The 27,136-nt window shown below is 40.5% G+C and overlaps 1 protein-coding gene across 1 annotated transcript in view; it reads left to right on the top strand.

Moving 5' to 3' along the window:
* The window catches only part of LOC119742688 (protein phosphatase 1 regulatory subunit 37-like), a 60,668-nt gene extending 34,278 nt beyond the window's left edge, over nucleotides 1–26,390 (top strand). Inside the window, exons 5-13 of the mRNA XM_038218849.1 lie at nucleotides 1,913–2,032; nucleotides 10,955–11,105; nucleotides 14,254–14,399; nucleotides 15,719–15,841; nucleotides 16,944–17,085; nucleotides 20,354–20,520; nucleotides 22,332–23,274; nucleotides 24,472–24,583; nucleotides 25,715–26,390. Of these exons, the coding sequence (XP_038074777.1) occupies nucleotides 1,913–2,032; nucleotides 10,955–11,105; nucleotides 14,254–14,399; nucleotides 15,719–15,841; nucleotides 16,944–17,085; nucleotides 20,354–20,520; nucleotides 22,332–23,274; nucleotides 24,472–24,566 (1,887 nt within the window). The 3' untranslated portion in view covers nucleotides 24,567–24,583; nucleotides 25,715–26,390. The remainder of the gene's footprint in view (nucleotides 1–1,912; nucleotides 2,033–10,954; nucleotides 11,106–14,253; nucleotides 14,400–15,718; nucleotides 15,842–16,943; nucleotides 17,086–20,353; nucleotides 20,521–22,331; nucleotides 23,275–24,471; nucleotides 24,584–25,714) is intronic.
* The last annotated feature ends 746 nt before the right edge of the window (nucleotides 26,391–27,136 follow it).

Below are 27,136 nucleotides of genomic sequence, written 5' to 3'. Positions count from 1 at the left end.
TCTTCAATGGAAAAAATCACTATACGCTTTAACATACTGTAATTGACATGGTGGATATGAATGTACGATTATGTACATTGTATCCTACAATAGGAAAATCTACAATTTCATTGGTTATTCTTAGATCGGTTGTCTTCATGCAACATCATTTCAGTAGGTGCTTGCAATCTCTTTTCTTGGGTTTAGCTGGATTTTTGCCAAGAATTTTGCCAGAAACCTTCCTTGAATCTTTGAAAGTCCACCACTGTATGGGAACCGCATGGCATATCTTTGTCACAAACTTTAAAGAGGCATTAATTTACATGTTAAGCAATTCAGTGTTGGAGCAAAGGCTTTGACCCTCAAGGCCAAGGCCAAGGCCTTGACCCTCAAGGCCAAGGCCAAGGCTTTGACCCTCAAGCCTCGAGGCCAAGGCCAAGGCTTAACCCTCAAGGCCAAGGCCAAGGCCCTGTTTTATGAAATGACCACTGATATAGAACTAATTATGGCCCCCCTTTTGGCCCCCCTGGATCCGCCCTTATCGTCACGAATTGCTCGTTACGAAGAACAACATTTCTTTAATTGCAATCAACATGCTCGCATAGGCCTACACCGTTTTATGACTGCACTGTATCTATTAAAGTATAAGTTCAGGTCTTCAATATGGTTTAACTAAACAAAATAATGATTTACTTCTATATTGACACACAACTCTCCCAAGTGTAACAAAAGGGGATCCAAGAAACTGATTTGGGAAATTTTTATTTGCTGGCCCAACATAGTCAGAAATATCAGCATTATCTAAAACAGATACATGCAAATCTGTAGCACTTATCAGGGAGACATATACAACCAAACAGATCTGTTCCATGGTTATATGCAATTAAAGTGATCATCTCATTAGCATTAGCCCCACAAGTGTACGGAATATTGTTGCAGCAAATCTACTACAATGGTAACAAAATGTGATGCTACAAAAGTGGAAGTGTGCCCAACACACAAATCTATAGGATGCTTCCCTCCTCCATGGTAACACGATTAAAATGGTAACAGCAACATTTCGAACAGATTTATCTGGAAAATGCAAAAATCTATGGGCCTTGAAGAGCCTTTACTCAAAATTGCAAGGCCCTGAACCCTCAAGGCCAAGGCCAAGGCCAAGGCTTTTGCCCTCAAGCCTCGAGGCCAAGGCCAAGGCCCTAAAATCCAGCCTTAAGGCCAAGGCCCAGCATCAAGGCACTACATCACTGAAGCAATTACATTTAAAGTAATTTGCAATACTAGAAAAAAGTTTTCTTGTGGCTTGTACGGTTAATGGATTTCACAGGGTCTTGAAGGATTATTCAGCTCCTGAATACAACATACATTTTGTACACCTATTAACTCCATACAGTTCATCCAGGCGATTGAGATCTTCTGATGCTTCTTTGCTGGTTGTCCCTCACACTCACAAATCTTGGGGTGATCGATCATTTTCTTACGCAGGTCCTCATCTTTGGAACAAACCACCCCTCGCCATTCGCAATATCTCATATCGCGGATACCGGCGCGTTATAAGTTGCCGTTATAATTACTATTATTATTCCTTTGCTGCACTGGGCGGTCGATAACACATGCCAAAGAATTATTATAAACTTGTGTGGCTAATCCAAATAATCTTTGCACCAAAGGGTTAGGGTTGATGAATGTATAAATTTTTTCTTATTACACATTTACAACTTCTCTCTTCTGTCACTATTTGTGCTGACTGCAACTTTGTTTTGAAACAAAGTGTTGACTGCAATGTAGCCAGTGTTTCTGTGAGCACTTTGAGCCTGAAAATTCAATGTTGTTGCTCTAAACACAGCCAAAGGCTTTTTAAACAAAAGTCAAAAATTACCATGATATGCACATTTCAACTGATGTTTGTGTTCCTCTGTGTCTTATTTTGCAGGCAGCAGCAGCACTGTTTGACATGTGTGAATTCTACGAATCTGCAATCAGGCTGGTTCTCGCCTCCAATCGTTCCATCGGTGCCAGAGGCTGGCAGGCCGCCTCGCGTCTCCTTAAAAGGGTAAAAGATAACAATTTCTTCTCTCAGCTGTGTTCAGGGACAAGTTCGGATGTCAGGAGGGAAGGGGGCTGACTTTTAAATAAATTTGTACATTGTATATTAAACAATTTGACAGTTTTGAAACTTTTGTTTGAACAGTCACAGACAGTCAAAAAACATGCAGGTACAAATGTATGTTATAGATAGAGGGCAGGGTTTTGAATTTTTGAGGGAAATTTGGGGGTAAAATGACGATGACAATGACAAAACACAACACGAAAATAAAGATGGCGATCACCGCACGATGTACTGTGAACGTGCATGGCGCACTGAATTGCAGGGCACCAACCGAAAACCGCATAGGAAAATCGTAATTTCTACCCCAAGAAACCGTTCAAAATTACCAAACAGGTGTCATTAGAATTGAGAGTTAAGTGTACTTTAGGTTGGAAAGGTAATTTTTGAGTAATAAAAAAATACCTTGACTCTAATTTGATTGAAACTAAATGAGGGTCCTACACTACATGATCACCAGCCATAGAGGGAGGGCTTGAGAAATTCAGCTGAATAAAGTTGGCATTCTGGAACATTCTGGAGCGTTCTGTGTTTGCCGACTGGGGAGGGAGGGGGGGGGGGTTAAGAGGATGTAATCAAGCAGCATCAAGAAGGAAGGGGAGCCCCTCCTGCATATATTTATTGTTTGGGGAAGATCAAGAATTCAGATGGGAGAAGGGCTGACATTTAAAACATATATCATGTACCCTGGTAGCTTCATAAGATATTCAGGTATTAAGTCCGTATTCTGGATCCATAGCTTTTGCAGACTTGGGGGGGGGGGGGGTTCTAAGAGGAGCTACATCACAGAGAGGAGGGGCCTTGTCCCACTTGGCCCCTTTCCTGGAGTTTCTCAATGCTGTTATACATGTAAAGGTTTTTTTTGGGGGGGGGGGGGGTTGCAGTGTTATCTTGTTGAAGGTAATGCATGCATACATACATTGTACTTATTAATATGTACCGGTACCATGTACCGTAGTACTGGGAGCACTTCCACTTATCAGCAGCATCATTTTCCTTCTTATTTTTTATTTAAATAGAATTTTATATTGTCTCATGTTTCCACCCCATGGGCAGTACTTCAGTACTATCAGGAAGACAACCATCTGGTTCGGAGTGCATTAGACAGGCGCCGCGAAAAAAATATATAGAAAATCCAGGGGAAACCCTCTACCAAGATAGCACGACATTCAAGTGCATGCATGTCAATGCAATGTCATTGATTCAACATTTTGTCCACAGACTGAGAACAAAAAAATTACTTCCTAAGATCCTTGACTACCGGTGGTATGAAATTTAATTCATGTACATGTACATTGTATAACATTACATTTTAACATTAAAAACACTGGTATTCAAAGCTTTATAGTTAAATAGAAGACCAACATTTCTTCTAGGGTTTACATTTTTCTTCAAAAATAAACTTAAAAGGACTTATTAGCATTTACGAAACAAATCTCAAGTGACCGCTGCTCTGGAGTACAGTCAAGCCAGCCCAACTAAATTTAGAACCCATCAGCTGTAGGTTGGTAAATTTTCGTGGTGTTACATATTCTCGTTTTCGTGCAAGTACGTGATGTGAAAACAAACAGTAACAAACAAAGAGACCTACACGTAGAAACGAAAATACCGGATGTGAAAGGTCATTAATGAAATTCTTGTTTACGTATCTCCAAGTGACTTTTCATCCATTAAAAAAAAAAAAAAAGAATATCAAGATAAAATTCCAACATGAATGCCAAAAATTATAGCAAGAGAAAGGGCAGCATTAACTCAGTGTAAAATGCCCATCAGCGGGCCGCGCGAGGGTTCTGGAAGCTGAACCACGTGACCTTTTACCGCCTAATACTACCAAAATCCACAAGCAGGATTTAAATGATTGTGATGGATTTAGCACGGTCAGTATTACATGTATATTACATGAGGCTTAATGACACAAGTTTGTTTGACAAATATGCCTTGGGTTTACTGCAAAGTAGTTTAGTTTGAATTCATTGAATGCGTAGTTTATAAATGATGAAGTTAAAGGGAAGACCAAAAATTAAAAAAAAAAAGATTCAAAAAGACTTTAAAAATACCAACAAGCAATGAAAGAACAATAAACAAAGTTAAACTCTTAAATAATCAGTAAATACATGGTACATGTTGAAATGTACATTGTATTCATTCTTGAATGAAATATACATGTACATGTACTTTACATGTTAGTGATGTCACTGTACATGTTTGTGGAAGCCTACTTCCTTTTATTTTTCCTGAGTGACATGTTTTCAGCGTCTTATTTGCGCTGTCCAGTAGATGCAAACTAAAATGGCTGCCCACGCCAGTCATTTAGATAAACACTCCATCAGCTAAAGGGTTCAACATGTCTGGAGTCTTGAAGTAGCATCAGACATGTGCCACTCGGGCAAATCTCGCCAAAGCTGGAGTATCTAATTCAGGTCCTCAGCGTGAGGGTTGAGAGTCCGTGTCGTGCGAGGGATGGAAGCTTTCTTGCCTCTTGACAAGGAAGGATTTTGGCTCAGAGGCAGAAATCCTTGACTATCAGCGAGAGGATTTGTGACTCGGCTTTGCTGGCCAGTAGACTGTGATTTTTTTTTTTGGATTTTTTTTGGAGGATGATGTAGATGTATTCTGCACATCTGATACTTGCTAAAATGGTAAGATAGGCTATCAGGGAGGTGGCTAGTCTGCGTCACTTGAAACGGAAGCTGTCAGTGGAGCTCATCTGTTTATTATTCAAGACGGGGAAAAGAATAAGGGTTACGATATTTGTACATAGTATTTGATTTACATGTAGATGAATGGTGGAATTGGTGCAAGTCCATCGCTGGGGGGTGAGAATTGAGAGAAATAAAAAAGACATCCTCCTCCAAAAACAAATTCCAGGGTAGATTTGTCCACATTTTACTATTTTTTTAAATTTATTTATTTTGACAACATCCAACAGCACAAGTGCCAGAACAGGATGAATTATAAGACTGGGAAGAAGATGTGGAAAGAAATACAGTTTAGTGGTGGGAGGAAAACCCCAGAATGATATTCTAGGGAAAACCCATGGAATTAGGCAAGGACTGAAAACCCAATCCACATGTTGACCCAGGTGGGATTGGAATCCGGGTCACAGCAATGGAAGTTGAGGAAAGTAACACTACGCCAACCTGATCCCCTGATTGCTCATGATAAGCCATTTGCAAGTTAAATTTGAATAAAATCTGGAACGCTGACTTAATCCAATGCTTTGCACGTGTTTACTTTGCATTCTCCCGACCAAAGAGACTGTTACTATATCACGTGATTCGGGGCAAGCCTTATGCTAGCAACCCCCAGCTCCGGCATGGTATGATGTCTTTGTGCCATTCTCACCCATTGTGACCAATGTATTGGTGCCGAGCGTCTCTTAAGTAACTATGCAAGAGCTTGCCCTGTATCATGTGATTAGCAACAGTGTCTTTGGTCTGGAGAATTCACAATTAAAATGTGCCAAGCATTCTGAGCAAGTCCATGTACCAGATGTTTTTCAAATTTAAACCCCAAAGGGTATACACACTGTAGGTCACTCGCAAATGGCGTATTGGGCTAATGCACATGTACATGTACATGTACATGTACATAGGTTCAAACCTAAGTTGGTATCCAGTGGTATTCATGTAAGCACAACAGTATAACTATTATTATATGTATTAAAATTATTTATGTGATAGACATACCTGAATACTTACCAGATCCACTTGTAAGAAATCTTGTGAGGCAGATTGACAAACTTTCATGCTCCTACAAATGAAATGTGTCTTTTAAGAAAATCTCCTGGTAGAAAATTTGTTTTCCCTGACAATCTGTACGGTACTGTTTGACTGATTTTTCAGCCAGCGCACTATGCCTGTTTAAGTCACACATATGACTCAATCTAATAAAATTCCCCACTTCGCTCATGTTACAAAGTATGTTTGCGGTGGGGTTTCACGTCGACCGGCCGCGTCACCAGAGACGAGCCACATGCACGCTGCATTAATGCGGAGTCTGGCCCGGTTCCCGAGTCAAGTTCCCTACACTCCTCTCTACACAAATTTGCTCTGAATCTTGGTTACCGGCTCAATGTCTGTAAATTACGGCTGGATCAAGAGCAAATACTGTGTGATGTCTACCAGGGATCGGGGTTACCAGTTTGAAGTCCGTTCATAGGGATTTAAGGGATATGAGGGATGTGTTTTGACAGGCGAATCACAAAAAGAAATTAAGCTTAAAGTTACGGTGTATTCTTATTTTAGAAAGTACGAGCTTTTCAATGACATGTATGCGCTTACATGTAATTGCTAATTTGGGTTTTGGCAAAACATTTTGAGAATTAGAAGAAATTAGTTTTTGAAAATAGACAAATTTGGATCCCAAACGCAATGTGATTTTGAAAGAGTCATTCAGTAGTCATTTGAACTTGCCAAAGGAACAATGCTTGCATATTCAAATTAATAAAATCAAATCCCGCAATATCTGTAACCAATTTAAAAACGTATGTGCTTGATTATCGCATTTTCCACTCCGAACATGTTCAGTGTAGAACTGCATCATTCATTTATAACACTGTTATAAATGTAGCATAATGTTGTGATCAACATTCGGATTTCAAATTTTCTTTTGAGTTTTATTATCAGGCTTGAAATTTGAAAAGTAGATATTTGAAAACAGCATAACAATATTTTTTAAAAAGACGGTCTCTCATGGAGCTTTTTTGGTAGGTAATATTCAACATTTGCTCTTGCTGTAATTTTCAGAAATGGAGGGATTTGGGGGTTAGTATTTTTATTCCAAATATTGTTACACTGACGTGTTTAAAGTTTTGTGTTCGCACATGTAGATGCTGGAAAAAAACAAGAAATATGCAGTTATAGTCTGGTTCCCTGAACCTACTTCAGATGAATGGAAGCAATTTATAGACGTTGGGGAATTGCCAGGTCAGGGAACCAGACTTGCACCATGGAGCTATAAAACACAGCTCCATGCTTGCACCCACTCACGGATGTGTAACAGGATGCAAACAAACTGTGGACTAACTAAATTTTGCAAATTGGGGCAGTATTTGGAGGGGGAAAAAAAATCAGTTTTGACCATCGTTGATACAAATATTCCACTTTTCTTGAACACACCAGGTGTCATGATGATAATTATTCACTTACAGTGAAGTAAGGTTTTTCATAATAATTTGGTAGGTTTTTTGTTTAATGTTTGCAAGTGTTGTATATTAAGTTGGTCTCTGGTCAGCGCGCGCGTCGATTTTAATCATGCGCGTCGATCTTTTTTTTTCCAAAATGTTCCGCGGTAGCTCAAACAGCGCCCTCTATTTCCGCACCTCCTCAATTTTTTTTACCAAAGAGCACCAAGGAATGGGAAATTGCACCGAGGCAAATGATCGAAAGCACCAAGGCAAATTATGGAGGACACCAATGTACATGAGGACACCAAAAAAGCAAAATAGTACCCACCTTGTCTGTACAATCCAAGCTTGGAGAAAAAAAAAAAAAAAAAAAAAAAAAAAAAAAAAGCCACGTGGCCGCGTCAATTCCGGAACTTTGGTCTGACCAGAGACCGAATATTTTTTTTTTTGGCCTTACCTAAGTTAACAGATTGCATGGACAGACTACACATTACATTATGCACATCAGTATAAATTAAACACAAACAACTCACGACCCTGACAAATGAACCTGTGACACAAGGCCATGGTCTGCAGACACATGTATAAATTTCCACAGACAAATGTTCTCTGGGATTTTTTTTATCGTTCGTCCAGAGAGCATAAGTACACGTAGGCCTTCACATAACAGGCAAAATCAATACTTCACATCAACACTTCTGCATGTACATGTACGTCAGGCGCCAGGTTGAACAGCATATATTAAAATGAGCAAAACATATTTCTGTACAGAATTGTACCTGTTTCCCCATAATTTCTTAATACTAGATGATTTTGGCGTTATTTTCTTCATTGGGGAGCCGCCATAGCGCATCTTAAAGATGCAGTCCCCGCGCCATTTTTGAGTTTCACCTCGAAAAATAGATTCGTTTTTTCAATTGCTATATTCCTAGAAATATAAAAGTTATTCACTTTTGAATGAGACATTGAACAAAACAGAAAAACACTAACGTTTAGTTATTGAATTATTTCTTCACAATAAATTGAATTATTGGCTGCCAGACAACAATTTGACTCAAGAAGGGCGGGTTCATTGGTGTGCAAAATTAAAATCTTTTTTCAGAAGGTTGCAGATGCTGAAAAGCGGAATAAAGTACAGTTATTTCGTTGTACAAATTGAAAATTCATACGGAGAAAAAAAATACATTTTTTAAAGAGCACGGGGTGTGTAACTTTAATTAGAAAACTGAAAAGAAAATGTCACTCAACTGTTGTAGACATTTGCAAATGTACACATGTAGGTCAATAGCAGTCCTGAAACTACATACATGTACATATATACATAACACGCATCGATTCACTTGACTTGTGAACCATGGGTCTAATAAAGGATGTGTCATGATAATATTAATCATGATAAGTGTCGACTGGAAGACCATTGGGAATTATTTAATGTGTTAAACATTGTTGCCCTTCTTTCGGAACAAAATGTGTGTTTCTGAAGGGGGGGCTGGACATGATATGATGCATGTTGGCACTGGGCGCGCCATCACTGCGTTATGGGGAAGTTTTTTATACATGTAGTTCAGCAAATTAGGACCGAGTGATGAGGACTTTCTGCTGTCCCCATAGTGTCTTTGGTCCCCATAGTACGTGGTGTGTAGTCCCCACAGTTATGGAACAAGAACGTGTGGGTGTGCCGTCACTGCATTATGGGAAAGTTTTTTATTGTTAGGCAAATTAGGACCGAGTTATGGTGACTTTCTGCTGTCCCCAGAGCGACTCCGGTCCCCATAAGTACAGTTAAGGCAGGGACGTTTTTTATTGTTAGGCAAATTAGGACCGAGCTATGGGGATTTTCTGCTGTCCCCAGAGCGACTCCGGTCCCCATAAGTACAGTTAAGGCAGGGACGTTTTTTATTGTTAGGCAAATTAGGACCGAGCTATGGGGATTTTCTGCTGTCCCCAGAGCGACTCCGGTCCCCATAAGAACTGGTACAGTTAAGGCAAGGAAGTTTTTTATTGTTAGGCAAATTAGGACCGAGCTATGGGGATTTTCTGCTGTCCCCAGAGCGACTCCGGTCCCCATGGAACAACTCCTGTATAGTCCCCTCAACTTTGGAACAAGTATGTGTGTTTTATATATAGTGCACACACAAAGTATCATAGAACTGTTTGAGGTTACTCCTGGCAGCTTTTGTTTTACCTTAGATGTTTGCTAAAATATATATTATAGTAATAATATTGCTTGCATTGGGTCTCTTCATTGCTTTTATAGAATTTCTTCTTATTTTTTTTTGGGGGGGGGGGAGGGGTCATGAAGGAAATTACAGATTGCCCCCACCCAACCCTACCATTTGCCTTCTACGCTGCTGCACGTTGCTTTTGGTAGAGTGATGAAACCAACCTTGGTACAGTAGCCTACATGTAAATGTAGTTGACCAGATGAGTCAAAACTGTAGTTGACTATCATGGGTTCATGCAGAGTTTGTTGAACTGTGGTTAACCAAAGCCCATGCTTGAACTTGCTCCATATTGATGGTGGATGTGCATTCAACGGCATTGTTCTTGTTTGATGTCAGATTTTTCCACATACTGCCCATTATCTTCGTGACTCAGAGCCTCATTTAATGACTTTGCTAAGCACATAATTTCTGTTACTGACTGAGGCTATGTTTATTTTTGCTAAGACCAGGAACAGAAACAGCAACAAACACACTAACCACAAAGACAGAATGAAAATAGATATCCTCATGTGTGCAAAAATAATAATAATAATGTGTATTTATAAAGCGCACGTATCCACCATTATTGGCACTTAAGGTGCTACACCATTATACAGCTCGATGCTGCCATTTTGGTGCTAAGCAGCTAAAAGCAACCATAATAACCATCTTTGCCCTCACAGGTACCCATTTACACCTGGGTGGAGAGAAGCAATGAGTGACAAAGTGCCTTGCCCAAGGGCACAGGCACCATGACCCTAGGCTGGACTCAAACCCACAACCTAAAATGGTCCATAAAATGAATTTGTCTGAGGAACATATTTTGTACAACTTTGTACTCTTAAATGTACGAAAACCATCCATTTTTGTTAATTTTACTGAAAGTGCACTTCTGTAAAAATTTTAAAACTGATGTCCTTCCTTTTCCGGACAGCTGAGGGCGCTGTTGCTGTGATGTCATTTCAGGAAGACACTGTTCAGTTTAGGGGTTTTCTGTTCAAATTGTGAACCCAAAAATGTGCTCATTGAAAACATCTGTGGGAACAGTTTGCTCACTGGCATACTGCCGTACTGACACAACAACGAATCCCCGAAGAAACAACAATTTAGGACAGCAAAATATCCAAAACTCTGGCAACTGTTTGTGCTGAAATAGCTGTAACATTGAGGTTTCTGCCTGAAATGACATCACACTTTGGCTCATGAATACGGAAATTTGCATTAGCATAAAACCAAAAGGCACCTATATACCGGTACACTTGAAAATGGCAAGACGAAAATTAAAATAAGGTTAAATGGGATACAAAGGTGCATTTTCAAGGATTGTATTAAAAAATGTATATTGTATGGGCCCTTTATAAACTTTAAGAATTGCCCGCAGACCACAAATTCAATGCTCCAGACCATGAGGCCATGGTTTTCCCCATATCTTACACAATGAAATTCTTTGTGGTGCAGTGAAATTGGGCCCAGGATATTATGTAGTGGTAATCCATCTTCTAAATCTTCTTTGTTTTTGTGTGTGCATCCATTTAGGTGTCGTCGTTAGAATGCCTGGACATCCGTAACACCAACTGGACAGAGTACAGCATGCCCATGCTAGCAAGAGCCCTGCGTGCCGATATCACTCTGTCAGCGCTTCACATGGAAGGATGCAATATATCCGGCCGACCGCTCTTCTTGCTCTGTAAGACTGTTTGTTGGTTGGTTTCCCCTCTCCTTTGTTTGGGGTTGTTGGGTTGTTTGTTGGTGGTTCTGTTATATGCTAGTTCACATGTTTATCACTCCTTATTACTGTGCATAGATACATTGGAATTTCAAGTTGTTGTTTAATTTTTATGTACTCCCTTCTTCTTGTGTTTGGTTTACAATTTTTGTGTTTGTTTAGTCTTTTTTTTTGCCTTTTTCTGCTCATAAACACTACTCCAGAATGTACATGTATGAACATTTCATTTGTTTCAAAACAATTATTATGCTAAAAGGGGATTTTCCAAACCATGGCCTCACCTCAAGTTTTCCAGGAAATTGTTTAGGTTGTTGGGAAATTTTGAGGCCTTTGACTTTGTGGACTCTGGCAAAATAAAAGGGCCCCTCTCAATTCACATCCGGGATGAGTTCCGCACAAATTGCAGGTAGAATCATTCACTTTGTCCGGAAGAAGCTCTGCATTTGTCCTGGACATGTTCCAGGCAAATTTTCATTAGCAACTGCTTGACTCACCAATACTGATAACCTCATTGTGGGAAGATTGCGGGGAAGTTGTAGAATCCTGCAACTTATTCGCAACTGGTCTGGAACTCGGCCTGGATACGAATTTAGACAGGCCCTGAGTCACTGCTCTACTTCAGTAACCTGAAATCATACAATATGGAGCAATGTTTAGAGGACTTTCATTTATATTTCTAAATGATTATGTGGCCTGAGATGAAGCTAAGAGGTGTGGAGAAACCCCACAAGTGAAGGACCCCACGATTGCTTAGGGCACCACATCTATTTAATAATCATCAGAACTTCTTTATTCTGCTATAATATGTGGTAGTCAGTTTGTCACAGTGCAAGCTGTATCACGTGGAACAAATGATATGACCTGTGATTGGACTTAATTTTTAAGCACAGGCTGACTGGTAGCCCAATGTGCTTATGTCCAGTGTTCTAGCTACGGTAGGCATTTGATAGCCCTAGCAACTGCTGCATTTGCAGAAATGAGCGCTGCGCATAAATCGCACCGCTATGCTACCGCAACATTATAAATTTTGCTTGCTTTAACAAAATATATATTGCCTCATGTTAATGGTTCGGTTTTTTTTGCGTTGCCTAGGCTAAGCGCGGCGACTTCGAACATCGTACACAGGCTGTAGAATACAGCGAGACATGTTGAAAATAAACCGCGATCCCACCCGGTGCATCATACGTACAGGTACATGTACCTACCCGTACGAGTAAGCCTACATAATCATACCGTACAGAGAATTAGGATACGTGCAGCACATTGTATGCCCGCTCGCACAATCTACACACATGTACTCACACAGTCGTTTTTTGCTATGCTTCCGAGGATTGGCTTTGTGTTTTCCTTTGTCCCTGTAATATAACACTCTCCCATAGACTAAGCACACAAACCTGCGTTCGAGGACAATAGGCACCTTCCTTCGAGGATCAATGGCCCCTTTGTGCTCCTTTTGTTGTCTGTCCTCAGGCGTAATGCCATGCAGGAATATACGAACACTGTGTGTCACACACAGTGTTCTTCGGACCACATCATTTGCGGTCAATTAAGGCATGTGCTTTCATAAGAGCAATTTTTCTGCGTAACCACTTCAAATTACAAATTATATTTTTTTAAACACTTTTCCTTGTTTGAAAATGAGTTCTTCAACGTCACCATATAATTTGTAAAGGATTCATTCGAGATGTAAAGCTGTGAAAAAAAATTAAAGCACCTCTGAAGATACAAAAGGATCTGCCCATAAAATGTTGGCAACTGGCAGATTATTTTCAAAGAAAGTCACTATCAAAAAAAAAATGTTTCTTTGACTTTTTGAAAATAGAGGTGTGAGAAGTTTGGTACTAAAACAGACCTGTTTGTTCTTGGGTAAAACACAATCAGCAGTTACAAATGTATTGTCACAAAAAACTCTTTCAGTGCTCTATTCGTTCGTGTGGTCATGCCTTTCTGCATTTCTTTGTTGTTTGTTTTTTAATAGAAATCCAGGATGAAACTAAATTGAAATCTTTCAAATATTTAGAGAAAGTAACTAGAGTTGCCCTTATCTTTTGTGACCAACCAATACATGGCATATACATGTACATACATGTATGTACTCCAAGTGAACATTAAGGATGCAGCATGAGCATCTAGCAGTTTAGTCATTGACATTCTAGAATCAATATGCCTATGTGCCACCCCTGACCAGAAACAGCATGCATGTATATGTTCAATAGCTATGACGTCCATGGAGCGAGAAGATCTCATTTCCTGTTGAATATCTCCGCATGCAACATGATCACTACACATCCTTCATGTTGCATGTGGCCTCTTGCGTGTGTCTTAGCTTCTCTCAATTTGTGTTAAACATGCATCCCTCTTCCCTGTCAGTTGCAGCTAAGATTTTGTGTTATGTGCCACCAAGGGGATCCTAGTGCTATGTTGACCTTTTTGACCTTTCAGGCACAGACCACAAGCATTTCTTGCTTAATTAACTAGAACAATATTTTTATTTTTTTTCTCGAGGGAATAGGAGGAGGGAGGATGAAGGGTTGGGGAATCTGAGGGGTGGGGGAGGGTTCCACAATACATTATTAAAGGTACATGCATCGTTATGCTGCATACTGTTTGTTTTGCTTGTGATTTGATCTCGGCCAATTTTTTTTCTCAACGCAAATATTTGCTAAATTTGCTAAGAATTATTTACTGCTTAACCCTCCTACTGTTTGAACAGTCACAGACAGTCAAATTTCCATCCTCTTCCCCTGCCATGCCTTTTACACAGGCTAGTCACCAACAGTCAGATCATATTTCAAGCAAGCACTCCTGACTAGTCAAATTCAATCAACATTTTGATTTTGACTGAAAGAACAACTTATAGCTACATGCCTGTTAAATAGGCCCAGAACTGTAGCATTAGCTTTTAAAACTTAAAATGTTCATGTGCTGCCTAAAAAAAACAAGGTTTATTTCTGGGTGTCAAATTTTGGCCACAGCAAATATTTCATTTCTGGCCTCTTTTTGCCACTATGGTCCTGATGAAATTTGTGGAGGTTCAGTTTTGCAAAACTTTATGTGGTGAGAAGCGTGCTAGAGGACTCAGTTTATCTGTCTGTTGCTTCTGTCGCAGTAATGGCACTCAAACAAAACAACTCGGTCCGAGACCTGTATCTGGCCGAGAATAGACTGGTGCCCTCTGACGCCATCCACCTGGGAAGCATGCTGAAACACAACCGGGGCCTCAAGCTACTAGACCTCAGAAATAACCACGTCCAGGTAAGCCTTGCAAATCAACGTTTTTAGTGAGAAATTAGTTTTTGCTTTTTTCTTCAAATTTCAGAGGGCGATCTTTCAGGGTTTTAGTCAAGACCTCGCAAGTCATCACAAGTCCATCCAGGTTATTCAATCCCAAGTTAATGCAAAAGCTACTCAGAGCGTTATATAAGTAGCCATTTTACCCATTACCAAATGATTTGTGACCAAGACCAACTTTGTCATTGTTCATACCCTGACCTCACTTGTCTTTTTGTATAGGATGGGCTTTGTGTTGGGGAGATGTAAATTCCTTAAATTGGTTTGCCCTTCACGGAAATGTTTCAGTGTTGTCCAAGGGCTTGCTAGTTCGAGTCCCACCCAAGTACATGTAAACTTGTGATTTTAAGCTCTGGCAGGAGCTTTTACATGTCACTTTGTGAGTGACGTACCGCGTGACATCGCTTGTGCCGTCGGCACAGCTAGCCGTGATTCAGCAAATGATTCGGCCCTAAATTTGATGGATGGCACCCCGAATCACACAAGTTTTTTTCGTTCACTCGTGCAGAAAGGAGGCCTGATGATTTCCCTGGACATTGTGCGCACAGGAGAAAAACTTTTTTTTGAAGTTTTTATTTTGTGCATCAAAAAACAAATTATGCTGGAAAGTACTACTTGTGATGATGTTAGAGGCTTCTCTGAAGAAGAAAAATGTGAGAAATCCTGGACATTGGACAAATTGAGAGATAACAACACAAACTTTCGGACCTCTGTACATTTTGAATTGAGGACAATTTCAAATATTTAAAGAAGTGCACTTTTCAATAAAATTAACCGAAAAGGGATGTCAGTTAATTTTCATACATTTAAGAGGAATAGAAAGTTGTACAAAATGTGTTCCTAAGAAAAATTCATCTCACGGACCCCTTAAAGAATTAAAATTTGATGTTCATTGTATAACCACACATGTATCATTATAAGTTACAAATTAAACCCATAAATTTCACCCACTAAGAATGACTTCATAGACATTCCATCGCCCCTAACACAGCTTGTAATGTTGCCAGTCACCCTGCGTAAGATTTCAAGATGTCATCGTGTCCCAAGGCATTTAGTGGATGGAAGGCAGATTGAAATTCAAGATGTCCGTGGAGATGCCACAATTCCCTCTCGAGACATTATCACCATGGCGATACCGCCTCTCTCTGGAGGGAGAATCGCCGAGGGAAGTGGACAGTTTCCAAGATTGCCCAGGACATATACACATGATAAAATATTTTTTTATGATTGTATAGATTGTTGCTAATATGCTTTTTTTGTTTTGTTTTTTGTTCTTGATGCAGGATGCTGGACTGTCCCATTTATGTGATGGGTTATTGGATCAGATGGAGGGGCAGCTGACCACATTGGTATTGTGGAACAATCAACTCACCCAGAATGGAATGACCCATCTGGCAAAAGCATTGGTACAGTTCATATGTTTCTTTATCAACGATAAACATGTGTTATCCTTTATGCAGTTTATTAAAAAGTGGAAGCAGACTGCAATCTATGCACTCTGGGATTTGACAAACGAGGGCGCTGTTTATTTTACAAAGGGTGCTTGTGACCTCTAATTTTTTTAGCTTTCATTGGACAAAGTTTCTTCACCCTGTGAACCGGTGTCAATATTTCTGCATGCACATGACACGTGCACATGTGCATATGATGCATGCACATGTGCATATGATGCATGCACATGTGCATATGATGCATGCACATGTGCATATGATGCATGCACATGTGCATATGATGCATGCACATGTGCATATGACACGTGCACTTTTGCATATGACATGTGCATATAGAATTTACATACATGTACCGGTACATTGATCATAGCAAGTGAGTAACCCACAATGATGTGCAACATCTGCATTTCCTTTCCAATATTTTGTGAAAGGGATAAACATTCAACATGAACAATTTCGGTAGTTTTTTTGGGAGTAGGTTTTTAAGGTTTTTAGTCAATTTTTTTGTAATTGTAAAGTGCCTTGAGTGTCATTTTGACGGATTTGGCACTATATATAAGATTTTAATAATTATTAATAGTGAATATAACATGATAAAACATGTGAAAGTTCTACATTGATTGGCATGGAACAGGAGTACATGACTCAACCTTTCAACCAAACTCCCCCCTCCCCTCCGACTGCTCCTCCCCCCCCCCCCCCCCAAAAAAAACCCACATTAATTCCGGAATACCAACTGAAATTGGCCCCTCCGTAGTCAATTTGTGTAATTCCACCCACCAAGACTTTTGTTCATTGAGCCTATAGACAAGTCCATGATCACTGTATACTCACAAAGCAACTATTTCATGACAGTTATCCTGAACAATAGCTAGCACAATGCTGCGCCATAGAAGGGGGCCTCTGTGATAGAGGTGACAGCGTGTTCGGATTGGTCTATAAGGGGTACTTGCAACATCCATTTTTTGAATTTTCAATAGCTCTTGTAATACCTGTACAATTTGCGACTTATTTCTCCATGAGAATGATTTTTTTCTATTTGATCTGATATTCCCAGCCCGTGTTGACGAGTCTTGAGACGTTAAACCTGGGCCAGAATAACCTTGGTAATGATGGAGTCCACATACTGAAGGATGCTCTGATGAAGAATCGATCACTGCTGCGACTCGGCCTGTATGCGTGTAGGTTTGGTGACCAAGGTGAGTATTTGTACAGGCTTGTACGGGCTCCGTTCATGAACAAAGGGAGGGTGCTTTTTACCCACTTCTGAGAGTCCAGTGGACGGCAAACACTGTGAGCATTTACTGGTTCGTGGGTGTAAAGCGGGAAGGACACAGGACTTATTTTATTCTGAATGTGCTCAAAGCATTTTCATGTTTTAAGTGTCCGACATTGTCGCTAATACTAGACCCTTCTCATAGACAGCCATCTTCGTAGGAAAGTTACAACTACTTGTTCAACACCATCAGGTGCGTGCGCTCGCAGTGTGCAAAATGTTCTAATAGGCCATCAGCCTGGGGGTTTGGTCAGTATCAAATCAGGGCATAAATGATTATAGTGCGCATGCGCAAGGTATACCGCCCCTAGAGTGGTAACAAGCATTTTAATGGACATTTTGAAAAAAAAGAGGGTGATAACACTCAAAAAGCTGCCACCGCTGCAATGCTATCACATATTTTCCAACTATGGAGGTGTATACCTTGCCAAAAATCGTTATGACGATTATTCCGCTCATTTGATAGCGGTGGCCAAAATTTTTGACCGAGGCTGATGGCCTATAAACACACACTCACGTTACTCAAAATGTCTTCAAAACACGGCGCAGCCGATGCGCGTCACGAAAATTTGACACCCAAAATGCGGATTCGCGTGACAATCTGTAGGAGGTGACGTCATTTGAGAGAGACCTATAATGCATTCGAATGTCTCTCCCAGTGGTCTCCCCCAACTCTTCCTTTCTTACCATCGAGGGGGTACTTGTGCATGGAGGCCATGATTGTTCTCTTCTCTAAACCCAAGTGCAAGGGAAGAAAGTGTTATTAAACATTTACATTTATGCATATTCATTTTTGCTTAAGTACATAAAGTCTAATGCTAAATTTTGCATTTCCGTCATTGATGTACAAAACGGAGATATTAGGCATGGCTTGTCATGTTTTTCCCCTTTTTATATCTAGACAAAGAAGTGCCCACTTAATAGCTGAAACCTCATTGTTTTTTAACATCCTCCTCACAATAACATGAAATACAATTATTACTATTAATCTTCATATATGAATTCACAAATGGAAATCACTCATACTTCATGATTTGTCTGTACATACATGTACTTACCAAATTCTTCATTTTAAAATAAACATTATGTGCAGTTACAAGTCCATTAACCCTAAAAGGGCCGGGGGAGGGGGCGCCCCCCCTTGACTTTTTCCGCGATAGCCTTGAAATTTTTTTTTTCGCGACCCCAGCTGTTATGAATATCCAGCACTGCGAGCCCTGAAAACTGAATTTTCCCATGTAGGTCGTGTACACAGAGCAGAATTACCATTTGTACATATGAATAATTAATTAGCCATAATTCAAAAACCCTTTGACATATAGTCATGACATTTCTTGGGTATGTTCATGATGAGTTGCTCTATGCATGTACCGAGTTTCAAAATTTTTCGTCACTCGATGGCCAAGATCTTAGGGGGGAGGGGCGGAATCCACCCCCCCCCCTCTCCGGCTGAGAGAGGGTCAAAATAACCCGGCCCTTTTAGGGTTAATGGGGAGTGCATAGAAGGTTCATAAATTAGATAATGCATTAGCGATTGTGTTGATTGTCAGCTAATGGGTTTGTCTTTCCAAAATTTCCTGACAGGCTAATGGCTGGCAAACAAAAGAACGAAATGGAAAGAATTCTGACTTGTGCATTGGGAATTATAGTAGAAACTTATTTTTTTTGCAAATAAACGGGAAAGTGGGGGGGGGGGGAGGGGGGGATCAGGTTGGCGTAGCTGTACTTTCCTCGCCTTCCACCGCTGTGCCCTGGTTTTGAATCCTGCCTGGGCCAATATGTGGATTGGGTTTTCAGTCCCTTTCTGATTCCGTTGGTTTCCCTAGAATATCAAATGGGTTTTCCTCCCACCACTAAAACTGTAATGTCCTTCCACATCTTCTACCAAAAGATCGACCCCACTGGAAATAATTTGACAGGCTTTTGTGGGCTATCCCGGCCAATTGACGAATAATCAGAAACAAACAAACAAAAACTTTGAATGGAGCAGGGTTTGAACTGTGCTGTCACGGTGCTTTACCAACTACACTATACAGCACTGAGTTGGCGGATTCCCCATTTTGTCAATATCTTTGTTCAATGAACCCATATATGCCATGTAGCCAGAGATTATGCCCAAAGTCACTACGCATCAAGCAACATTATAGCAATGCTGCAAGCTGGGAAATAGCAATTTGTTTTTTTTAACAAGCAGTAGACCTCATAGTAATGCAGCTAGTTTGACCAGGCTTTCTGATGGGCAGAAAGCAAGCAGGTGTCAAAATATTAATTTCAGAATAATAACATCTGCATCTCTGTGGATCCAATCTACGTGTAGCATCTGTCTGTCGAAGTCTTCTGTTTCGTTCTTTATTGTGGTAATATTATCGGTTGAATGTTTTTATTTCCCATGACCCTAGAATTATATTATACTATGTGTGGAGGGCCGTGGCCTCGTGATCTGGAACATTCAGTTTTTAGGTCTGCGGGTGATTCTGCAGGTTGTGGGTTTTCACCCATTGCTTCTCCCCACCCAGGTGTAAATGGGTACCTGTGGGGCAGAGATGGTTATTGTGGTTGATTTTAGCTGCTTTGCCCCGAAATGGCAGCATCCAGCTTTTCCCATGGAACTGAGATTGTATTTGGAATGTTCCAGTTACCTTATGAGCAGGGTAATAATGATGTAGCACCTGGAGCACCAATGCTGGTGGATACGTGTGCTTTATAAATGCACATTATCACTGAGCCCCCCCCCCCAAAGCTAATCATGGCATTCTTCAGGAAGATCAATTGACTTGCTGTATTTAGTTTCCAAGATAAAGGAATGTTAAAAGATTGAACACCATAGGGTATATAACATCGCAAAATTTCCCGGAGAGCAGACATGTCACATCCACTTGTCTTTGCTTGGGCTTTAACTTTGTATTCCATACTCACTGGATATTTTATCTTGGAAGCTTGATCAGTTAATATTTTGTTTTTATTCTCGCTGTTACTTCACTTTCAGTATTTCTTATCAATATCAATAAAAACAGAATGCCTCTAATGAAAGACATCTTGGTATCTCAGTCCTTCTGCATATCTAAATTTTCCATCATTTTCCCATCAATTTTCCATCATGGTGCTTAAAACAGAGATTTCTCTTCAAACTGAATTTAGAAAAATTGTTGCATACAACAAGTAAGATTTGTTTGATATTTTTCACCTGCCAGGCACGGTAGCCCTTGCGGAGTACGTAGCTGACAACTGGCAGTTAGTCCGGTTGGATCTGCGTGAGAATGAACTCCGGACCGGCGGCTTGATGGCGCTGTCATACGCCATGAAGGTCAACAAACAATTACTGCGACTCGACCTTGATAAAGACGTCAAACGGGAACAGGTAGGTGTCATTTTGGTAGTTGCATTTTATTTCTCGCCACAAATAACAATAAAGACAACTCATATAATAAACCAACGAAGAAGAAAAAGTTGAAAAAGCGTAATTTTTATTTTTCATCAAAAGGTTCACTCTGCCAATGAAAGCTACAGGAATGTGCTATAAGTTTTGAGAAACCCAGTGGTGTATTACTTGTACTCAAACCATGTAAAGTATTACAAAAGGGACCATTACTTATGGTGCCTATACAGGATACATGTTTTGCAGCTGATTAAAAAAAACCTGAAACGTCATGGCATAACTCCACCAAAGTTGTAACGAGTCACTGATTTTTGTGACTCGAGTCGAGTCGAGTCATTTTAAAAAAGTGACGAGTCGAGTCACTAGGTGAAGAAGGCCGAGTCGAGTCGAGTCAAGTCACAGAGTGTAGTCGAGTCGAGTCGAGTCAAGTCAAGTATTTAGCTCGAGTCAATTTGAGTCACAAATATTTGAACACTATACACTAAATAAACGCAAGAGAGAAAGTCATTTTTTGGCTGTTTTAATTTTACATTTGGGCTACTACATGTGGTGACACCACATGTGACTCTTAATGAAAATAAAAAGGGGGTGCCAGCTGATTGCCATTCAACTAATGGGGACACTGATTAAACCACGTATGTATATGTATACATTATTCGGGAACATGCTAACGTGACGTGAACAAAAACTGTCACCGGCGTAAGCCTTTGCAAATATTTTGCAAATATTTGCAAAGTTTGTTTGTATTTTTGTGACTCGAGGCTTATAAGCCATCCTCGAGTCGAGTCATTCTGATGAGGGACTCAAGTCGAGTCGAGTCATTTGCCCTTAGGGACTCAAGTTGTGTCCAATCACCAAAAATTGTGACATCGAGTCAGACTCCAGTTGAGTCATGGACTTGAGTCATTACAACTCTGAACTCCACTTGCACCAATATGTATTGCATAAGTTTCGCAGCATTTGACATCTCACAACATTTCAGCTATATGACACGTTTCAATTTGTCAAGGTAATTGATAAATGTAACTCACAGCTTTGTGTTTGAATTAAATGAATTGCTATTTTATGGGTGACAGAATTTTTGGGGTTATCACACAATGCCGAAGAAAGTTAGACAAAACTATTTTTGAAATGGCGAACAGAGGTGATTCAGCAACTGTTTTGTGACTGAACAGAAGTTGTGTATATAAACATCCAGTGTAAATGCTGTTTTTTGTCCAAGATGTTTAAATTAAAAAATGCTGCACAGCTACGCCAAGTTTCATGAAATTGACTGTAAGTTTATTGCACACCTGCGCAACAAATTTGTTTGTAAATCCTACGCATGGGCAAGTTACACACTGTTTCATGAAATTGGCTGCGGCTCTGGAAAAGTTGCCCATGACATTGCCATTTTGCGTGATGATTTACCAAACCCACACATCTATATCTCAACATTTTGATGTGAGATACACAGTGCTCGATGGTGTGCCAGATAAACTAACCACACAAAGGGTGTTTTAACTAGCGGTTTATCCCGAACTACATACGTCTCCCGAATGAGCATCATTTGTAATAGGTCCCAAATAGCGGCTGCACTTCACGTTGCTGAATTTTGCGATGTTCTGCAAAATCCGCTGTTTGATTTTAAATTATCTTTGAAGGTTGGGGTTAATTCAACTTTTTTTCACTCATGAGTTTTATAGTGTGCGTAAAGTATTTCGCATTTACTATCCATTTCTTTCTTGTGTTTAAAGCATGATTGTTGTCTGTGAGTTCATTTACCAATATTTGGAATCAATTTTTGTCTTTAGATGCGAGGCTATGAGGACCTTCAGAAAAGCCTTCAGAGCGAGATCAGCGGTCACATCCAACGGAACCGGGAGCTCAATCGCTCCAGGGATCTTCAGAAACCAGAGGAGGCTAGCTCAGCTCAGCAAGGGGAGAATGAAAACAGCAGTACCCAACAGCCAAACGGGACAATAAGCAGTGACAGCAGCAAGGAACAAGAACAGTTAGATCATTCAGAAATGGGACCCCAGAGCCCTACCACACGTGTCAATCCGAGAACTTTAAACGTCAAGTATGTGGCAGACCCTTCCTCGCTGCCTGTGGAGACCGAGGCCAGTACTGCCAACAACGACCCTCTGAACTTGGTCAGCTTTGACGGGAACGGCAGCATAGCAGAAACGTCTTCCAGGAGCAGCGATAACAGCGTGGGGCAGGAGCCTATGCAAGACTCGCGCAGAGGCGCCAAGTCAGCCTTGAGAAGAGACTACAAGGATGAATTAGACTCCCCCACAGGCGTTCCGTTGGCAAATAATATCCAGTTGCTGGCGCACCCGATGCAAGCTGCTATGGCCGCGGCATCACCGACAATCCTATCACAGAGCACTTTGGTCATGGGGTACGGACAGTTTGACAGTTTTATGCCATTGGAGAATTCCGTGACTAGTGATATACCGCCCTCAATCCCTGACACGGACTTGGTGAATGAGAATGCAACTCCGTCCCAATTCCCCGTAGAAGCAACAACAGAATCTCCGTCGCAAACAGCAACTCTAGCGTCCGAAACAACATTGGATCTCACGGGTCAGGTTGAAACAAAGGACGATATGGGTTCTAGCAGAGACCCGCCAATAGTCAGTATTGAAGGGAGTGGTAGTGGTGACTCAGTCAGCCTTGTTAATGGCACTGTGGAGACAGGGAGCAAGACTGAGAGAGAAGGGGTGGAGGGAGCAAATTGTCAAAAGGAAGGTAGGTATAATCGGCTCATTGTCAGGGTCTTCCATTTCAAACATTTCGTTTCAGCATTACAATCTGCAAATTAAGTACACCCAGCTCTGTAGGAATTTTGCTAGAAATTTTCTTGAATCATCTACAATCCCCCCCCCCCCCCTTTACAGGAAACCACCGAAAAAGTCTTTACAAAAAAAAACCAGAAACAAATTTATGTCATCAAAGTGATGACCAAGAACATGTTCATGCGTGCGTGAAAAAAAAACGCTTAACCGGAATTTGTTCGCGCTGCTGTGTTTTCAAACATGGCATGTACAGCAAGAGGAAGATGATTCTTCTGCTGACCATCCATGGCCGGGTTGTAAAATCTTTCCATTTGGGGTAAAAAATATCTCAAAGTAAGAAAGTTGGGGAAAATTGTAAGGCACTTTATTTGGAGCAGACGACACTGTGTTCAATCCTGCCACATCAAACATCGTTTTTATCCAATAAAATAGATCTCGCACATTTCTCACCACTACCACTCATCCTTGAACAGACCATAGAGCTACCAAATGTGCTTTGATTGCCATATACAGCGTTCAAGAAAACACGATTCCTTGATTTGTTGAGATGACTGTTTACCTAAATCAGCCATCTTGAATCTGTGATGAACCGGCCCCTAAATTTCAGTCCTCATTGGGTCAAAATAATGATGTAATTCAGGCACAACCAAACTGGTAAAAACACACAACAAATGACCAAAGTTCAATATGTTTCTGGTTATATTTCTCATCCCATGCCGTCACAAAGCATGGACCCATACACCAGGAATGTGGCTGCAGTTTGGCCAATTTGCACAATTTTACAATTTAACCTACATGTACGGCTACAATTTCTAGCATAACTCTTCAATGCAACAATCCAAATTAAAATTGATGATAATGGTATTCTGTATGTGATACTTTGAAGAGTACCTGATTTTAACTGGTTCCCAGCAGTTCAAATAGACACAATCCATCCACACAGTTTGGCATCAAGTAAATCCTTCCCTAGCAGCCTACAAGGGCCAATCTTCTCTGCTTCTTACGGCGTGACTTTTTAATCGCATCAATCTATTGAGAATTAGCCTTGTAGGCCTGTAGGACTTTATTGAATTAGTGCTGAAGGTTCTTCTTTCTTCCGTCAGCGCATCTTATCTGCATCTTTTATCTCTGTGCCCTTGTCTCCTTCCAGCATTGTCGTCATCGCCGGATGATTTTGAGAAGGAGCTAGACCAGATTATGGCCAAGGTTCGGAGTAGCATGCAGACAGATATCAAGATCTCATAAAAATGTGAAAGGCCAAGGTAACTATGTGCCTCATAGTTGAGACATTTGTTGTTAGAGGTTGTTGATTTCTGAACTGTATTTATGTGAAAACTTTAAATTGTGTAGGAGGCCAATAGTATGAGATTACTGATGACCGATTGTTATTATGACGTATATGCAGCACTAGGGACAAAAACCACTGAAAGAGAACTCCTCGTTACATCATTTGTGTGCTTCCCCCAACGATAACTTAAGACAAATGGAGCAAACAGGCCTGACGGGACATGCAAACACAACATTTTTTTTTGATATGCCATAGTCTAAGGGAAGATAAAACATTTGCAAACGTCAAAAAACGAAATGATCAAATTATCACGAAATACCTTCCTGGATTGTAGGGAATGACAGTCTAAAGCATCCTGTAAAATTTGGCTCCTGGTGTACTGACATTTTCAAGAAAAATTGTATTTTTCCAACACTGGTCGGCCGACCAGCGTTGGAAAAAACTGGCTTATTTTCAAAAACTGCTCCTAATTTTGCATATTTAGTTAGTTCGCATTTTCTTTGCAATCGATTACACACCTGTGAAGAGGTACAAGCCTGCCAGACTGATTCTCTGACCTTACAATTCCCCAAAGTCTACAAATTGCTCCGTTCATCTTAAGTGAGCTCAGGGAACCAGACTACAAGAACATGATTGGTTTTCTTGGTTTTCCAGCATCTACAAGCCCAAAACGTGAAACAATTCAGTTTAACAATAATTGCTATAACATTCTAATCCTTCAAATGCATTTATTTCTGAAAATTGCAGCAAAAGCAAATGTTGTACATTCCCCTTTAAGCTACTTATGACTAACCATTGCTACCGGTACATATGTCTTCCTGTAGTCAACAACCAATTGAACCATTGTAACTATGTGGACATCACTGTACATGTATGCCTGATTCCATCAGGCATCACAAACTCTGTGCAGTAACAATTTGAAATGTGTTTAGCTTTTGCTATAATATTTTGCATAAAAAACATATTCAGTTTTTTTAAGTCGTACTCACAACACAGCAATCATATGTACCGGTCGTGTGACCCAAACAATTTTTTGTGATTGAATTTTTAACAATTTGATGTCATGTTTACTTTGTGATCTTTTTTTTTTTTTTTTTTTTTACAGTTGAGAGCCAAGTTCATCTGCAAGCCAAACTAACAGCATATCCATGCAACTCAAGACACCTGACCCACACGCAGAGTTCAAATCACGACAAGGCATGCTCCTCATAAAGACCCTACAACTCGTTGCCTTGCCTGCCCCATGGAGTGTTCTACAGTAGATTGGAGTAAGCTACAGTGCATCATGGGATAGCAATGACCCACTCCATCTCACTTTACAATTTCACCAGTAACCTGTTTTAGTTAAAGCAAAACTCTCCTGCATGCTCTGCAAATTTGCATTTTCACAACTCAAAGAAGCTGAAGCCCCTGCTTACGTTCTTGACACAGAACAAAAAAGTCCATGGCCCAATTTTGTGGCACTGCTAACCTCTGAACTCCCTATACACTTTTGATTGCCAGTTTGTGCTTACAGCGCGAGCATAGAATTTGTGCGCTAACCCTGTATTAAGGACAAAATCCTTAGTAAATTTTTTCAAACTTTGCATGGTGGTAGAATAAAAAGTGAAGGTTTGCGAAAACGCCAAGTGTATATCTCTTTTGGGATGGTAAGAATTGGTTAGAACGTCAAGTTTTACAACCAAGCAGTTCTTTTCAGAACCAGACACCTTCCCAAAAGAGATATCCACATGGTGTTACTGCAAACCTTTACTAAAATTCTTAGTACTTAGAATTTGCACATGCGCCAGTGTTGGAGCAAAGGCTTTGACCCTCAAGGCCAAGGCCAAGGCCAAGGCTTTGACCCTCAAGGCCAAGGCCAAGGCCAAGGCTTTGACCATCAAGCCTCGAGGCCAAGGCCAAGGCTTAACCCTCAAGGCCAAGGCCAAGGCCAAGGCCCTGTTTTATGAAATGACCACTGATATAGAACTAATTATAGTCACATGAGTGACACATCATCACGCAAGGGCGGATCCAGAACACAATTTGGGGGGGGGGGCAAAGAAATTTTGGTCCCCCCAAAAAAAGTGGGTCAAAAAATTACGGCTCGAGCTTCGGGGCCCGCTTAAGGGCCCCGAAAAATGTTTGGATTCGAGATGCTCTGTGGTGCGATTTGAGGCAATTTCTGACCATTTTAACCGATGTTTTTTGAAGAAAAGATGGTGGTGTACTCATTGCCTGCCTTCACATAAAAAAAAATGGTTTCGGTTTTTTTTGGGGGGGGGGGCATGGCCCCTTTTGGCCCCCTGGATCCGCCCTTATCATCACGAATTGCTTGTTACGAAGAACAACATTTCTTTAATTGCAATCAACATGCTCGCATAGGCCTACACCGTTTTATGACTGCACTGTATCTATTAAAGTATAAGTTCAGGTCTTCAATATGGTTTAACTAAACAAAATAATGATTTACTTCTATATTGACACACAATTCTCCCAAGTGTAACAAAAGGGGGATCCAAGAAACTGATTTGGGAAATTTTTATTT

The sequence above is a fragment of the Patiria miniata genome, unplaced genomic scaffold (genome assembly GCF_015706575.1).
Source record: "Patiria miniata isolate m_02_andy unplaced genomic scaffold, ASM1570657v1 HiC_scaffold_6, whole genome shotgun sequence".
Taxonomy (NCBI): domain Eukaryota; kingdom Metazoa; phylum Echinodermata; class Asteroidea; order Valvatida; family Asterinidae; genus Patiria; species Patiria miniata.
Note: the sequence above shows the minus strand (reverse complement) of the source record. Positions and strands in the feature narration are given on the sequence as shown.